At 43.9% G+C, this 13,324-nt stretch overlaps 1 protein-coding gene across 2 annotated transcripts in view; it reads left to right on the top strand.

Moving 5' to 3' along the window:
- The window catches only part of CHMP4C (charged multivesicular body protein 4C), a 29,327-nt gene extending 16,968 nt beyond the window's left edge, over positions 1 to 12,359 (top strand). For both annotated transcript variants that reach the window (NM_001045976.1, XM_059893160.1), the window contains 4 exon segments: positions 4,814 to 4,991; positions 7,514 to 7,628; positions 10,776 to 10,938; positions 11,469 to 12,359. In NM_001045976.1, coding sequence (NP_001039441.1) covers positions 4,814 to 4,991; positions 7,514 to 7,628; positions 10,776 to 10,938; positions 11,469 to 11,533 — 521 coding nt within the window. In that variant the 3' untranslated portion in view covers positions 11,534 to 12,359.
- Positions 12,360 to 13,324: the final 965 nt, after the last annotated feature.

Raw genomic sequence — 13,324 nt, 5'->3', positions numbered from 1 at the left:
TGAGCTGGGTCAGGTGCTGGGGAGAAAGGGGAATAAGATACTGTATCTTTCCACAGAGGGCTTACTCTCAGTGTGGGGGAGATGGGGTCGGATAGATTTTATTAACACAGAACTGTAGTCCTGTATGAGGCCCGCTCACAGTCGTGGCCCCCGGCGGATAGCACGGCTCTGCGGTCCACCGTGCTGAGCCGCTCCGCAGAGCAGCTCTGTGTGATTTTGTAGGAAGGCCCTTGTGCCCGAGGCCTCTTTTTTTTTTTAGTTTCCTTCCTAAAGGAAAGATTAAATAAATACACAAAAACTGTTCTTAAAGTTAGGAGTAAGTGCTGTTCATGCGATCCTGGAAACTGTGGTGTTGGCCCCAGGGAGGAGGCGAGATGACCCTGGACCTTCCCTGTGGGCGGAAGGGACGGGGAGGAAGAGTTACCACCACGAGGGAAGCAGAAGAATGTCCACACCTACAGCGTCCTTGGCAACTGCAGGAACGCCCGGCCTGTCTGCTTCCTCCCCACCCCCGAAAGCAGGCCTGCCCGTTGGCACGCCCTGCCCAGGTCTATGGGGAGGCCTCATGGAGAAACACACCTCTGTGACTATGATTGCAGCAGCTATTGACATCAAACCACGGTGTCTGCTGGCTTATTTCCTTAATGTTGCTTCCGATATCCTAGATTGTCCTAAGACTTTTTTTCTTTTTTTTTTTTTAGTTTTACTGGAGTAAAACCTAAAAGAATTCTTTTTCAGAAACGGTTCATAAATATAAATTCTCTAAATACCTATGCGTCTCAAGATGACTTCATTTGTTTCAAACTTAAATAATTGCTTGGATTTTTACAGAATGCTGGCTTCAGCACATTGCCAAAGTTATAATGCTGTTGCTGTTGGAGAGCCAACATGTCTTAAGTTTACTAATAGTATCAGTCTCATCCGTTTGTCAATAATCGTTTCGTTTGTTTCCTCTCTGGAAACATTTAAGATTTTCTTTTTTTTTTCTCAAGGTGGAGGTCTAGGTATGTGCCTTTTATTTTTTGTTTTCCCATCTATGTCTTCAGTGAGTATTTTTATTCTGAAGAATCATCTCCCTTCGTCTTGGGGAAACTGTACTCTTTAATTTCTTTTTCATCACGTCATCAGCGGTAACTGTCTTTCATTTATTTGGCCACAGGACATGGCTCCCAGGGTCTTAGTTCCCCAACCTGGGATCAAACCCTGGGCCTCTGCAGTGGTAGGCTGAGTCCTAAGTGCTGGGTGTGCAGAAAGTTCCAGCGCATTCTGTGATTTCTTTATTGCTTCTTCCCCTCCATTATTTCTGCCTATTTTCTACTAAAACTGCTGCTTATTTTTATTAGTATCCACACTTCCCCTGAAACATTCTCTCTCTTTTGAACTTCCTATAAGATGGATGTTGGATTCGTTGGTTCTGTCCTCTAATTTATTAAATTATCTGTCTTTTTGTTCTCTGTTCTGGGAGAATTCTCTAACTTTATATTCCAAGTCACTAATTTAGTCTTCAGCTGTATTTATTATTCTACCTTTTAAACATTTTAATTTATTTTTTAGTTATGTCTTTAATTTCTAAGAACTGTTTCTTATTTTCTAGTTGCTCATTTTTAAGACAGCCCATTCTTGTCTTATAACACAATAGCCTCTTGATCTCCCTGTAGACACTAATGTAAGTTTTGTTTTTAACAGATTTTATTTAACATATTTTATTCTCTACATTATCTCTCTCCTCTTGGATTCATGATATTATAGGATACAAGAAGCAGTAGTAAGAAAGCAAGCCAGCAGACACTCTCAGTTTAGTGTAAGTAACTGTTGAAATTGTGTCTATGAAGCTTAATGCAGTTGTTAAGAAATATTTCCTTAAACATTGAAAGAATAATTTTAAAAACTGGTAGTCATCTGGAACTAATAAAAGTCAGATTATTTTGTCACGTGAGTGTATGTTCCTCGGTTCTTTGTCTCGTCACAACAAAGATTTGGAGCAATGGACATTAAAGCCCTCGGCGCATCACAGCTCTCGGGTCTTGGACAAACTGTGTTACAGCTCTTAGGCAAATCAGTGTTACAGCTCCATTTTATTTAGAAGATAGCAGGAGAGTGAGAGAGAGAGAGAGAGAGAAAGAAAAGAGCGCAGGCACGCAGGAGAGAGAGTCCGAGAGAAAGCGCTTTGGCTCCTCCTTTTATTTGTTTTTTCCTCCACCTGGGCCTGCCCTATGCAAATTGGGCTTAGCCAGGAGTGCTGTTTGTTCTGCCTGAAGTCTTCACTCTGGTCCTCGGACCTTCCTTTGACCTTCCTTGTCTTTTAGCCACCGCCATTTTGGACTCCTTTTCCCTATTCTACCTACCTAACAATTTCAATCAAACACTTGGGGTTTTGGGGTGTTAAGACAATCTTGCTTAGGAACAATTAGTTTTATGATGCTGCTGTGTCGCTTCAGTCGTGTCTGACTCTGTCTGACCCCATAGACGGCAGCCCACCAGGCTCCCCCGTCCCTGGGATTCTCCAGTCAAGAACACTGGAGTGGGTTGCCATGTCCTTCTCCAATGCGTGAAAGTGAAAAGTGAAAGTGAAGTCGCTCAGTCGTGTCTGACTCTTAGCGACCCCATGGACTGCAGCCTACCAGGCTCCTCCGTCCATGGGATTTTCCAGGCAAGAGTACTGGAGTGGGGTGCCATTGCCTTCTCCAAATTAGTTTTATAGATGCTGATTAATTTTCAACATGTATAGAAAGCTTAAGTTTAATTTTAAGCATATTATTTAAATACAAGTGTATCCAGTAGGAGAATAAATTTAGTATGTGTAACTATCATACAATTAAAGGGGGATAAAATAAACAAAGGAAAATTAATCTTTATATAGACAAGAAAGCAAAAAGAAAATAAAAAGCATAACATAAAACACAGAAAATGATGGTAAAAAGACCATTTTGGACCAATATCAGTTATTACAATAAATAAAAATAACTTAAAAACTTACCTTAAAAGTTGGAGACTATCCAAATGATCAAAAATAATCATACACATTAAACATTCAAATATATTCTACCTGTTATAGGCATACCAAAAAAAAAATTAGAAAAAATTTTGAAATTGAGGTACACATAGAACTATTACAGGTAAATTTCAAAAAAAGAAAGTTGAAATATTAATTTTCTTTAATCCTAGTATATAGTATATAAGTATTAATTTTATATTAAGTATTAATATAAAACAAAATGGAATTTAATGTAAAAAGGATTAAATGGATGGCAAGTAATATGTCAGCCCACTCTAGGATTCTTGCCTGGGAAATCTCGTGGACAGAGGAGCCTGGTTGGCCACAGTCCATGGGGTCACAAAAGAGCTGGACACGAATTAGTGATTAAACAATAAACAATCACAACAAAGAAATATTTATTTATTGACCACTAATAAAAATCCAACAAGAAAGTATAATGGCTAGGAGTCTTTGTGCACCAAACAAAAAGCATTTGAATAAACATACTAAATCTGTTGGAAGTGCAAGAAGAAATTATTCCAAACAGAGAAGAGCCTTCTCTCAGAAATCTCTTGCAATCCCGTTTCACTCCGAAACCATAAAACTGCGTTCTTTTGTCAGTGCCATTCGATTATCTTCACGTTGCCATTCTTCTGCTGCTCTTTCCTGTACTTTCCGTAAATGCCTTTTCAAAAAACTCACATTTTAAGGCCTGTTTTTCAGGGTGCCTTCAAAGGTGCTACAGTCAAATGGACTCGTTAGCTTTGTGATTTCTGAAAGATGCGTGTTAAGATTTTGCTGAGTGCTGATAGAGGGAATTTGGATTTCATTTTTCTGAAGGCAACAGTCTTTTCCCTCAGCAGTCCGCCATCTAATCCTCGAGGATGACTCTTGATTTCATGACATTTAAGATTAGATGTAACCTTACTGATTGTCTCATAGTCACTTCAGATCAAGACTCGGTTGGCTTGCTAGGTTTTGGACTGTTATTAAATTCAGGAAACTCATAACTGTTCTGGGTCTCAACTAACTTGTCTTTGAAATAAGAATAACTTTGCACAGTGGCAGTATCATAGCCAGTGACGCTTATTCGAGGCGCGATTATTGCTAACTGAAATAAGAATATAGGGCTCAGATAGATATTCCTTCAGGCTCTTTCTTTCTCTAAAGCTTTATTTTCATATTACACAATAGGTACTTCTATTTTTACCTAGTCTTTTTCTAAAATCCAACTTTAACAAAAACGTTTCTGTGGTATATATTATAGAATATGGCATTCTGACTTTTCATCCTCTGACACCTGGCAGATTTTTGGGAGAATAACAAAATGTTTTAGGGAGTGATAGTTTGTGCAAGCAATTGCAAGGACAGATGCTGCCTCTACGTTCCTCAGGTTTATTTGGAGTCCACTTTATAGGCCTCGCCGCTGTTAACGGAGAAGGCAGTGGCACCCCACTCCAGTACTCTTGCCTGGAAAATCCCATGGATGGAGGGCCTGGTGGGCTGTAGTCCATGGGGTCGCTAAGAGTCGGTCACGACTGAGCGACTTCACTTTTGTGGGTTTCTACAGTGCCGAGTCCATGGTTCACTCACTCACTCATCTGGCGCTCAGCTGTGTCTGACTCTTTGCATCACCATGGACTCTAGCCCCCCGGGCTCTTCTGTCCATGGGATTCTTCAGGCAAGAACACTGGAGCGGGTTGCCATTCTCTTCTCAGGGGATCTTCCCCATCCAGGAATTGAACCCGGGTCTCCACGGTTGATGCTGAGTAAATGTCTTTTGAGTAAGTGAGCTTATGTAAAGCTCCTTATAAATGTGGCTTCTCCCTTATTTAGCTGCATTACAGGCCCTGAAGAGGAAGAAGAGGCTTGAGAAGCAGCTCACTCAGATTGATGGCACACTTTCCACCATTGAGTTCCAGAGAGAAGCCTTGGAAAACTCATATACCAACACGGAAGTGTTAAAGAATATGGGCCTTGCAGCGAAAGCCATGAAAGCCGTTCATGAGAACATGTGAGTGACCGCGATCTCCCTCTGAGTCCTACGTTCCCTCAGAGCTTTGGAACTCTGATGGCTTGGGCAGGGATGGGCTTACTCATTTGAGACTCTTTGACATGTTGGAATGGAATGCTCCCACAGAGAAAAAGCAGAAGTTTTAATATATTAGCCAAAGAAGAAAAGATCATGAGAAAATAAAGGGCACTCATTTTGCCTTTAATGTTTTCCAGGTCTCACTGTTCTCTGATACTCCACCTGCAAATATTTTCATCCTATACTTTCAAAAAGGCTTAAGTGGTAACATCTGTGAGGGTATTAGAACTGTACAATAGTAGCTGTCAAACTTTGCAGAAGTGAAGCTGCTCAGTCACGCCTGACTCTTTTCGACCCCATGGACTGTAGCCTACAGGCTCCTCCATCCCTGAAATTTTCCAGGCAAGAGTACTGTGAGAGGGTTGCTGTTTCCTTCTCCAGGGGATCTTCCCCTCCCAGGGTCAAACTTTGGGAGGACTCAGAAATCAGTACTAAAGAGAACTGAGATGCCCACGCCCCTTTGAGGAAGCTCGGGACTGGGCCTTTTGTTTTCAACCAAGTTCTCCAGGTGGTTCTGACACTAACCAGTGTTCGAGAACCACTGGCATACAATATAATAGATACAAACATGGATTTGGGCCAGATTTTCTGGATTGTAATCCCAGATCCTGGCTGACTGTCCTTGGACAATACTTTGTCTCTTCCTGATTCAGCTTCCTTGTCTATAAGTTGAAGATAATAATCATACTTACCTCATGTGGTTCTTGTGAGAGTTGATGGGAAACTAGATACACTGCCGTTAGGAGTTCCTGGCATAAAGTAGCACTCAGTCATCAGTAATCATAGCGGTAGTGGGGCTCGTGGCTGTTTGCTTTTTATTTGACAGAGAATCTAATCCTTTCCTGAGCTTAAATATGACGGTGAAGTTTGGGCCAAAGGTGTACAAGGGCAACGAGTGTCTGAGGGACTCGTGGAGAAGGTTCTGTGGATGGGAGAAGGGGGAGAGAGGCTGCGGCCAGTGAAGGCGGCTTTGCTGACCTTTTCCTGTCCTGATAACCAGCTGACCACCAGCCGTCATTCTGACAGCTTCTGAGGGATCATTAGACTCACGCTCAGAGTCACCACCCACTGTCGTTGCTGTGAGTTAGGTGCTAACTCTGTTCCAGAATCACAGCCCTTCTCCCAGGCAGTTAAGCCGCATCCTCCCCGGGTGTTCCTTTTGGGAAAAATCTACTGCTGGGCCCACATGTTAGCTGTACATTTCACATATGATTTTTAAATACATGATCCTACTATCTTTGTTATGAATATAAGAAGTGGAAATAAGGGGTGGGTGGAGGGCGGCTGGAGGAGGAACTGGCGGCCCAGGCTCGTGTCCTGACTAGAGATCCGGGGACAGAGGAGCCTGGCGGGCTGTGGTCCCTGGGGTCGAAAGAGGTGGACATGCCTGAGCAACTTAGCACAGCACAGCACGGCAAGATGGAAGGTTCTCGTTTTGATTACTGCATGAATGCTGTCAAATATTCAGCTTTTCCTATACGTGGAGTCTGGAAAACACGCAAAGCATTTAATGCCACTAGGAGTGAAAATGTCAGCGTTAGCGGCTCAGTAATGAGTAGCCTTGTCACTTCCCCGGTACCCATCAGCATGGCCTGGCCTCAGAGCTGGAGGCATGATTTGGAGATGGGATGCAGACGCGGCTGCCGGGAAACTCGGACCCGAGCCCATGGGGCTGCAGGGGCCAGAGGGGCTCGGCACCAGGAACTGGCTTGAGAGCTGCCGTCGGCCCTGGGCCTGTGATCCCTTTGCTGAAGCTGCTAATTCTTCTGAGGCCTTCACAGGCCTAACCCTGCTCTCATCCGTTGTCTCCCGGCCCATCAGCAGCCGTGGGGAAGTTCTCAGGGAGTCAGAATCTCAGGGCTATGTGGCATTCTGGAAAATGGATCTCTGGTCTCCAGTCCATCTTCTACAAAAAGCTGCTCTGATAGCGGCTCCTGCTTATCTCACTCTCCGTGGTCCTTGATGACCCGTGGCGTCGCTTCCTGCAGAGTTAATACATAGCATGTATTTAACCATTTCATATGCCCTTCCACCCTGGAGCAGGAAATGGCAACCTGCCTAGGAAATCCCGTGGACAAAGTCTGAGTCTGGTGGGCTACAGTCCATGGGGTCGCAAAGAGTCGGACACGACTTAGCACCTGAACGTGCCCTACCAGACAAAATTTCGAAATGTGTCTACAGATATGCCCCTAGTGACTCCCAAACATAATGGCTATCAATTAACTTACATAATTTAAAATATGTGCATATACAGAATTATTAATTTCTTGAAATGTAAAGTCTTCAAGTTGATAAATCTTACCACCAGGGATGTTTATAATCCTACTGAAATAACCAAGAGTTTATATTAAGTTGACTCACTTTTCATAGGGGATTTTATTGTGTCTAAATTCATACTTTTAAAGTAAAATTCTACAATATTTTAACAAAACATTGTTTCCCAGGGACCTGAACAAAATAGACGATTTGATGCAAGAGATTACAGAGCAACAGGATATTGCCCAAGAAATCTCTGAAGCATTTTCTCAACGGGTTGGATTTGGTGATGACTTTGATGAGGTGGGTGACGCAGTGTAAAGAATGGAGCACATGGCCGCTGAGGAGGACAGCTCTTCCTGGGACTTCCCTGGAGGCCTGCTGGTCACGGCTTCACATCCCAGCGCAGGGGCTGTGGGTTCCATCCCTGGTTGGAGGGCTAAGATCCCACTGCTTCAGGGCCAAAAACCCTAGACATAAAACAAGCAATATTGTAACAAATTCAATAAACACTTTAAAAGTGGTCCACCTCAAAAAAAAAAAAAATCTTGACAAAAAAGATAGCTTCCCACCATGTGAAGCAAGCAGGTTTTCTTACACATGTCCTTTAATATCACTAAAGAATAAATGATATCTGTTAGAAAAACACCTGTCTTAAGAGGGAAATGAAGTGTTGGCAGCTCTGATTTAAAGGAAAGATTAATATAGTTTGGCAAATAGCCCCCTAATTAAGTTCTCAGCTATTAAAGAAAAGCAGCATGTGATTATGTGAAGTCAGTGAGTTTTAATTGTTGACGGGTACGTAAATAGCCCCATTATGAGAAATTGAGTGCTCACACATCTGGGTGAAAGAGAGCAGACTGTGTCACTCTGCACAGGACAGGCAGATCACGCTCCTGTTAAATCAGGGCTTATGCTGCCTCTGTTTATTACCCGGGCTATGAAACAAATGTGGAGTGGCATTATTAACACACACATTCCATTGAGATTAATCAGTCCAGTAATAACAGACTATAATTATACTGGTGAAGTCTGCGCTGTGAATTTCAATTGTCCTCCTCAAAGCACACACAAGAAGGACTGGTGCATGTTCTGAAACGTTTCAGGTTAGCGTGGCAAAGAACCTGACTCCTGCATTCACGTCCTGTTGAACACAGCACATGTAGGAAGTAAGACGTAGTTCCAGAGTCCTTGAAAGTGGGGATTGGGTGTCAGCAGCTCTCGTTTCTATACTTACTTCATTTCATCTCATTTTCCTCCATTCTCCTTTTTAAAAAAGCTGAGGTGCAGCTGACTTGCCAGTATTGTCTCGTTTCGCGTGTGCAGCAACCTGCCTCTGTTACACACACACATAACTGTTTTTTCAGATTCTTTTCTCTTACAGGTTATCATAAAACACTGAGTAGAGTTCCCCGTGCCATGGTCCTTGAGGGCTGTCTGTTTCGTTTATAACACTGTCTGTGTTAATCCCGACTCCTCATTTAACCCCCATCCTCTTTCCCCTTTGGTAACTAACCGTGAGCTGGTTTGCTGCGTCTGCTGGTCTGTTTCTTCAGCAGCTTTTTAAGTGATGTAGGCTGCGGCTTGGAAAAGGGTGGCTTTCAGGCCAGATCTTTCCCGAGTTCTGTTTCTGTTTGGCCTGTGGAGCAAGATGGTTTTTGTATGTTTAAATGGCTGCGGGAAACCGCAGCAGCAATGGCAGTAGCAACCAGAAGGCCGCTCGACAGGGACCGTCTGTGGCCTGCAGCGCTGTCCGGGCCTCCCCAGACGTGCGCCTGCCCCTGGCCGGCTGGTGAGCGTGGGGAGTCTCGACGCCGCGCCGAGGAGGGCCTGGGCGCGTGGGGACGCCCCGCTCTGCCACAGACCGCTGAGCCCGTGAGGTCCCTTCTCTTTCGGACCCTCGGTTTTCTCATTCATAAAATGAACGACGGTCCCTAGACGATTCTGAAGTCCCTTAAATTCTAAAATTCTTTTACCAATGAATGAAAAAGTGTTCGCTCCCTGAAATCTGAAAATGATGGAAATGATTATTTTGTGATCACATATTTGTTATAGAAAATATCAGTCTTTTCAGTGCTGGTAATGACCGTCAAGCGGTGTTGGCGATTCTGGGCGTACATTCAGGGTGGGGTAGTGTGTTCTGCTATTACTACATTTGCTATATTCGTTCCTAATTGTTCTTTTAGCAGAAATAGGATGTCAGAATATTCGTCCTGAAGGCATTTTATTCCTTCAGCCTGTGGAGAACTGAAAAGCCAGCAACTAGCCTGAGGCACTGTTTCACAGGGCTTCCTGCTATTCTTTTTCGTGTTTATTTCCTTTTTTGAGGTAGATATACCAGTTCTCAGACAGCTCAGCTCGCCGTGTGTCTGATACATGCTGACTTGATCCAGTGTTGTGCTTGGCTTCAGGATCTCTACCCTTGGCCATAGTATTGTTACTCTCATTTTAAGATAGAATAATTATTTGTTTGTGAGCCTCTCTCCTGCGTTCCAAAAAGCTCCTTAAATGTAGGGACTGTTGATTGGATTTTGTCTCCCGAGCCCTGAGTTCATGCCTGGCCTGGAGTAAGCTCTCGATAAATTTGTTCAGTGACGAATGAATAAATGAAGAAATCTCCTTGGTGGAATATGAGTCTTAGGTCATTGCTCACGACAACGGCCTCAGAATCATAATGACGACAAGTTCAGTTTTGACTCCCAACCTCCCTCAGGGGGCTGGGCTCAACCTGAGGACTCTTGGAGCCGGTTAGACCTGAACTAGTCATCTCAAGTCATATTATTTCTGTCATAAGGCGGCTTTTACCCTCAAAGTCTCAGCTGGACTTGCTTTTCTGGGTTCTTGGGACAGAGTAATTTAAGATTAAGGACTGTCGGGGACTATTGCTAACAGAAAGAAATACAACGTAGCCACCTGGAGTTATTCTTCACTCAGACACACAGCATGGTTTTCACTGGCTCTGGAAATTTAACAAAGGAGCCAGAGTATCTTTGATTCTTTTTACATTTGGTATGTTAAGGTTTTGCTATATCTGTTTTGTTTTCAGTAGCATTAGCCAAAATGAAAATATATATTTCCTCTAATTAAAGTTTCACGGATTCTGAATTCTGAACAGTAGAACATAAAAGTTACATCGCAAAAATGACAGGCAAAGTGTAAAACTTCTAGAAGCTCTGGAGGTTGTATATTCAGCTAGCACAAATTACTTAAAAAAAAAAAAACTGTTGACTGAAGTATTATAAGATTAGCTACAACAAATTTGCACAGCCCCAAATATTCATATTTTAATTATTGCTCAGTGTTGCAAAAAAGACTTAGTCTTAAAATAAATATTCCATTCCACTGGATTCTCACATATCAATTGGGTAGCAGATGTTTTTGTTATTGTGTTTGAGGAAACCCACGTCTTGAAACGTTAACTCCATAATTCTTTCTTTCTCCTGTGTTCAGGATGAGCTGATGGCAGAACTTGAAGAACTGGAGCAGGAAGAATTAAATAAGAAGATGACAAATATCCGACTCCCGAATGCGCCTTCCTCCTCGCTCCCGGCTCAGCCGGACAGAGGGTCGGGCAGGATGCCCGGCGCGCCCTCGGCACGCCGCTCTCGAGCAGGTCTGTGCCTCACCCCGGCCCCCGTGGTCAAACGCTGGCCTGAGATCGTGGCCAGGCCCATCTCAGGGGGCCTCTCCTGCAGACTTCCCTGGCGGCCTAGTGGTTCAGACTCAGTGCTCCCACCGCAGGGAGTGGGCTCGATTCCTGGTCAGGGCAGTGAGATTCCTCAGGCCCTGCGCGGCCAAGAAAAGCAACTCTCGAGTAATGAGCGCGCCTGGGCCTCCAGGTGGCGCTAGCGGTAACGAGCCTGCCCGCCCTGCAGCGGACGGAGAGATGCCCTGGAGGAGGGCGTGGCCACCCACTCCCGTGTTCCTGCCTGGAGAGTCCCGTGGACACAGGGGCTGGGTCCATGGGGTCGCAAAGAGTCGGACACGACTGAAGCGACTTAGCACACATCTCTCTTTTAGCACTTATTTTCCATTTCATAAATATACACCTTTTAATGAGTAATTCTAATTTGTTTTCTGTGCTGAAAGTGTGAATGTCACCAGTGACAGATTTTTATCCTTTTTTTGTTGTTGTTTTTCCAGCATCTTCTAGGAGGACAGAAGGAGAGGATGATGACATCCAACATTTGGCAGCTTGGGCTACTTAGAGCGGAAGTTTTGGACACAGCTGTACATAAGACACGAAGATGTTTTTGCCAAATACAGCAGCTAACACAGATTGTTTTATATTTATACTGGATGAATGATTGTCTTTTAAGCCTCATAGGTAAAAGTTAAAGGAGTCGTGTGTAGATTTAGGATCCCTTTAAGATGAAAAGGGACTTCCTGGCAGCATTTTGGAGGATCTCTTCCTCCCGATAGGAGGGACCCTTCTACTGCTTCCCCGCTGTATTTCCAGTCCTGGCATGTAGTTGGTACTCTCTATGTATTTGTTGAAAGAAAACTGAATCTTATTAACACATGAAACCTATAATCAGCTGTAAGCCACTTCAGAGTGACGTGCTCTGCACTTTCCTCCCCGTGCGAAGGCAGGTTTGCAGCGTGTCCATGTTAGGAGATTTGTAGCCCAGGGTAAATGTACAAGAAATACAACTTTTCTTGTAAAGAAGTCTTGTGTGAGTTTACACATAAATAGTTTCATTGAGTTTTGCGATTTAAAATCTTAAAGGAGTTTTAATTGACATTTATTATGCCAATTAAGCTTGGAATGGGCAATGGCTGCATTTCCCCAAATGTCTGAAAGTGCTAACGGCTTCCGCTGCTGAGCGGGAATCTCCTGGGTGTCATCCAGCCACTTAGGGAGCTGCATTACCGTTCCCCGGCCATTATGATGCTATTATGGCTTCAGCGTGCTAAATGTGTGTGTTCATTCTTTTCTGTTTTGGGCTCTCTCGTACATTTATTTACAATTTGTGTCATATTCTTTGTAAATACATAAAAATATAGGCAATTAAAAATATATCTTAGATAAAATTTGGCCATAATGATTTTTAAATGGAAGTAAAATTCAAAATTATGTGTTGCCCATAATGTATCATGGGCCATAAAATGACAAATGTCATTATAGAAAATGATCTAGTAATTCCCAACATTAGCTTAGGGAATACAAGGTCAGTGGAATGGAAACAACACTAGACTTGGAGGTAGGAGTTCTGGATCCTATTTCCTGCTCTGCCTTGAACACGGTACGACTAGGCAAATCATAAACTCAGTCTGTTTTTTCACTGAGAAATCTAAGGGCTGGACTTGATGCGGCTGGCGGTTCCGTCCTGCCACAGGCCTTCTGCGTATGACGTCCTTCTTAGCAGTCTTTCTATCCCCCCAAAACACAGATGCCACACCTTACGTAGTTCTTCAATCTCAGTTAAAATGTCCTTTGTTTTGGGAAGTGTTTTCCTGATTGCAGACTAACTCAGGTCTTCCTTCTAATGCTTTCGTAGCCATCGCTTTCTCCCATCACCTGTCACGCTTCCTTCTAATGCTTTCGTAGCCATCGCTTTCTCCCCTGCAGACTAACTCAGGTCTTCCTTCTAATGCTTTCATAGCCATCTCTTTCTCCCCTGCAGACTAACTCAGGTCTTCCTTCTAATGCTTTCGTAGCCATCGCTTTCTCCCGTCACCTGTCACGTTTTCTGTTGCATTTTACTTGAATGATCACTGTTACTGTTTTTCCTCTCCTTTGCTGCTGTTCTTCAGCCCCTAAGTCGTGCCTCACTCTCATGGGGTTCTCGTGGCCAGAACACCAGCGTGGTCCCCGTTCCCTCCTCCGCTGGGCCACGTTTCGTCGGAACTCTTGAGTACGACCCGTCTGACTCGGGTGGCCGTGACCAGCATGGCTCTTAGCGTCGCTGAGTTCCTCGAGGCCCTCTGCCACGACAAGGCGGTGATGCTGCACCATGCTGCTTCGAGGGCAGGGACTGTGTCTCCGCCCATTCAAT

Source organism: Bos taurus, chromosome 14, assembly GCF_002263795.3.
Source record: "Bos taurus isolate L1 Dominette 01449 registration number 42190680 breed Hereford chromosome 14, ARS-UCD2.0, whole genome shotgun sequence".
NCBI lineage: Eukaryota > Metazoa > Chordata > Mammalia > Artiodactyla > Bovidae > Bos > Bos taurus.
The sequence above is the reverse complement of the archived record's forward strand: the minus strand, read 5'-3'. Positions and strand labels throughout refer to the sequence as shown.